Source organism: Achroia grisella, unplaced genomic scaffold (assembly GCF_030625045.1).
Source record: "Achroia grisella isolate CSIRO2021 unplaced genomic scaffold, CSIRO_AGI_Agris_v1 utg770, whole genome shotgun sequence".
In the NCBI taxonomy this organism is placed as follows: domain Eukaryota; kingdom Metazoa; phylum Arthropoda; class Insecta; order Lepidoptera; family Pyralidae; genus Achroia; species Achroia grisella.
Window position 1 is genome coordinate 2,874,475 of NW_026713016.1, and position 4,683 is coordinate 2,879,157.

The 4,683-nt window shown below is 28.2% G+C and overlaps 1 protein-coding gene across 1 annotated transcript; it reads left to right on the forward strand.

Moving 5' to 3' along the window:
• The first annotated feature begins 644 nt into the window (after nucleotides 1–644).
• Nucleotides 645–4,683, forward strand: LOC131850530 (CDGSH iron-sulfur domain-containing protein 2 homolog). The gene is made up of 3 exons (XM_059200779.1): nucleotides 645–858; nucleotides 1,869–2,071; nucleotides 4,288–4,683. The coding sequence occupies exons 1-3, from the start codon at nucleotides 762–764 to the stop codon at nucleotides 4,384–4,386; spliced, it is 399 nt and encodes a 132-aa protein (XP_059056762.1). The 5' UTR covers nucleotides 645–761; the 3' UTR covers nucleotides 4,387–4,683.

The window sequence follows — 4,683 nt, forward strand, 5'->3', positions numbered from 1 at the left end:
ATAAAATTAAGAGAAAAGAAGGTAAAGAAAGGTAGCTATAGTACTCTGTGACCAATCTGTTAAACCTTAGAGGCGCACCTGTCATCAGTGTCACGACAATTTGAATGTATGGAAATTTGTTCGGTTACAAGTTACAATGGTTAATAATAGAAATTTAAAGCTTAATCGTAAATGATAAAGTATATTTTCACTTATCTAACAATTTGTCAAATCGTAAGTTCATGTGAAATCTAAGCTCGAAGTGATTCTGTTCCTTTCACACACAATATTATTTTAATATAGAAATTAAGCAATTTGAATTGCATTAGTATCAAGTCTACAGTATGTCTAAGTGTGTTTTGTATAGGTGTATTCAATAACTAATCAAATAATACCGTAAAAATGTTCGTTTTAATAGTAGGTATCAAATAATATAGTTATGAAAGCAATATAATTTGGATACCTTTTGCTTCAAATAACTGTTACAATTAAAATTGTGTTATGATAAGGATAATATTGTGATAGTGTAATAAGCCTTTTCGCCTGATAAAATGCAACATTCAAAAATATCTGAATTTAGCATATAATTCAGTAATTGCGCTTAATCACAGGTGTAATTCTGGTCACACTGATTTATCTGTTCTTAATTTTGTCTATTCCTACTTTTCCTTAGTTTGTGGTACTGTCTTAAAAGGCTGCTACGTATTATCTTTTAAACTTATTTTTATAAGTTACTCTGTCTACTTTTATTTACTTGTAATTTTTATTTTTTATAAGTGAAAATGTATATAATATCCAACTTAGTAAAAAATACTATTCCCAATTATTTATCTAGTTTACCCATCCCTGATACTTTTGGAGGCTGGTTCCAATTGGGAGGTATGAACTGCATTAAATACACCAACCACCTTGTAGATGAATTCTCACAAATATACTTTTATATAATCTTTATGACTACTATACGCAACTGTTGATGGTGAAATGTCCAATAGTAATTTTAGCATGTTAGGTAGTTTATTGTAAAATAGCCTTGAATTTATAGTGGCACACTTTCCTGTAACAATTTTGTCCTCTTCGTGCAATGTAAAAAGGTAGTTAAGTGTCGGAATAAACAATTGTATTATTGATTACTTTAACAAATATACTACCAAATGGTTGTCTATCTTTTCTGTTCTTTACTATTTATAAATCTCACTATTCTTATTTATTTTTGAATATGTAACTTTCTTATTCTTGGCTATGTTATTGTTAACTACATTTATATTCAATGAATATAAAACATGTCTGTTGTTTCTCCTCAGGAAATGCCCAAGAAATTTGTATGGTGGCATTTCCAAATTTATTTATGTATGCTCAAATCCTTAATTTACCATTGCTTTTAAATACAAATTCTTTTTTTGTGAAGGTTGTGTAACAAAGAGTTTAGAATAAATAATATGTTTCACTGGCTTCTGCAATGAAAGCATACAAATTTGTGATCTTACTACAGTATAGTATTCTTACCTTATCAATAAATATTGTAAACATATTATATTTAGATGTAGATATATTATTGAAAGATTACATAAATTATTAAACAAAGTTTACATCTAGAAATTGATTTATGCTATATCATTTCTAAATGTTTTTTCAAAATAAATATTAATAGTCTGATGCCATCAGTGAGTTTTGCTGTCTAAGATGTTTTATTTTAATTTTAGGAGTGAAACATATATGTATAGGAACATAGTATTATGTAGGTTTTTATACTCCATTTATAAATATTAAGCACCATATAAATTTATGTCACATGATTATGATAATTTTACTGGTTGATAAGTATCATTAATGATAATTGTCAGCGTCATGTAGTAAGGTAACAGTAATAATAATTTCTAACTTATTTACAGTGCGTGACTGGATTGCTTTGCTGCCTCCTACAATTGCAGTTGGTGGCATTTCATATGTCTCATATCAGACTATAAAGAAATCGAGGGAAGCTGGTCAGATCAACCCAAGTATTAGAAAGGATATCAATAAAGTGGTTGATTTTATTGACATTGAAGATATCACAGAAAAAGCTGTACTTTGCAGATGTTGGAGGAGTAAAAATGTATGTATTTTTTTATAACTGTCATAATGAAATTTTTATTTATTTATTAAGTATGTGTCATTATCACAATATTATTTAATAAACTAATTACAATAAACATAATGATTCCTTCTTATCATAATTATGAAATAACATTATTTTTGATAATCTGTTTTGATTAATTTAGATATTCCAAAAGATTTCAATTTTTGTTTTTATTCAACAAACTAAGTTTTGTGTTGGATTTTGTTCAATTATATAATATTATACTTATCACCACATCAGAAATAAAATACTGTTTGTAAGATAAATGATAACACTAAAACCAAATAGTGATAACAAACATGAGTTAGCATGTTATGAAAAATTATGTAGGCAACAAATTGTCATACAGTAGTTTCTAAATTTAATTATTTAAAAAGCAAAATAAAAATTACAGTATTCTTGAATGATGATGATGATGAATACTAATAACTTTTGTATATATATATAAGAAGAGCATGACATAAATTACATAAAAAACTGCATAAATTGTATGTTATTTGTCTCTAATATAGACTACATGGTTTAGAAACCTAAAATAGAAATCTCTAAACTTAGAGGTGAACAACAATATATAAAACACAACAGGGGAAACAAGAAAATATTACGAAACTTGTGACCCACATTGCACCAATATATGACTCTTATTAAAATTAAGTTTTGGTTTACTGGCATATTTATGGTCTGTATATTTGGAAATATATTTATTATTTTTTATGGCCAATATAAATCTTATTTTTAAAATATAAAATAATATAGGAATATTATTATATTATGCAATTAATTACATAATGTATTGCTGCACTTATGATTTCGCCAATATTGCCAACCACAAGGAATACTTTCAGATTTGGTTTCATGAACCCTGTTACATTGCGAAACTAGTTTTGTAGTATAAATTAGTCTATAATAAAATGCAATGTTACTATAACAAATCTGTAGGTATTATTTAATTTAATATATTTGTGATATCTGTTTGTCACAAATACCGGTGACATTACAAATACTACATACATGCCTAAGTTAATTACTATAACTAAACTCTGAAATAACAATGATGAAAAATTAATGAATTGATAGATAAAAACTTTTTTTGTTTTAAAGGGCATACACACAAGGTACATTATTAAAGCAAAATATAGGTACCAAAATGTACAAATAGTGTTTGTGCATCACCTATATGCAAAAAAGACTTCTGTATTATTGGCTCAAGCTGTAAAACACTGACTTTCAGGTGTTGCCCAGGTACATATGTGATAAAGAATTGACTAGTTTCATTAAAATTGAATAAATAGTTTGGCAACACATACAAACATTAAAATTTTATTTGTTATTATTTATATATTATTTAACTCAGCCTCGTTTACTGATTGCTTTGTAAATTAGACAATAATATAACAAATACTCTTCAGCAGTTACTTGTGCTTATCTGCATTATTTACATGTAGACACAACCTATATATATACTAATTAAACAGACAATGATGTTAATTTGAGATGTATTTATATTATTATATATTCCATTAACCGCGTTATGGCTTAGCGGTGTATTTAACCAACTTTGAACGAAAGGGCGGGAATTGAATCCGATGAATTACGATAAAACTATTGACTATTTAAGTCTCAACTGATCTTGGCACAGTGATAACTCTGTTGTTATTCCGATCTTTATGAGTATTTCTATATGTATTCTTGTCATCTTTACTGTGTAAATTATGTATGTGTTTATTAAAAAAAATGTGTTTTAGTATTCCATCGGTCGTCTAAACTACAAGCACGGCTTAGGTTGGGACTGGATATACATAGAATTAAAAAAAAGTCGCTACAGCACTCTGTTCGCTTAACTGTAGACTTTTAACTACGCAATGGATTTTAATGAAGTTTTTATCAGACAGAGTGATTCAAGTGGAAGGTTTATATGTATAATACATGAACAGTGAACACCCATGCGAAGCTGTGGCGGATAAAATAAAATGGTTTTGAACATAAGCATACAGTTGTTTAGCGAAAACGTCTAGCACAAGTTTAGCATAGTTTGGGTGATAGATAGATAGATTTGATATTTTTTTGTGTGAATTGTCTAAGTTTTTTATTATTCTTATATGAGTATGTACTAAACGCACTACGTCCCAAACGGGAGGGCAAACGCTGAAAATAGTGTCCAACATAATGTAATGTATGTGTGTATTTTACAGTGGCCTTACTGCGACGGAGCACACGGTCTCCTCAATAAAATCACCGGCGACAACACCGGCCCAGTCGTCGTGCGACACAAGGAGAAAGAGACCAAGTAATCCCATGCCAGTTTCACAGAACAACGACAATAGTGATAACAATGTGATCATACTAATTAGCGTAAATTGTTGGAATATGGTAAAAATATGCATTTTAAATGTTGTTTAAATGTAATGTTACTTTGTAACTTGCAGCAATTGTTTTTTAAGCTCAAGTGTTTGTAAAGTGTGATTTAATATTAATTGTATTATTTCGCGTTATTTTTTTAATGTTATTATGACCTTACAATTTTGTAGTTAAATCAGTGATGAAATAGTATTTGATTTTATTACGTACTTATGCAATAAATTTTTGGA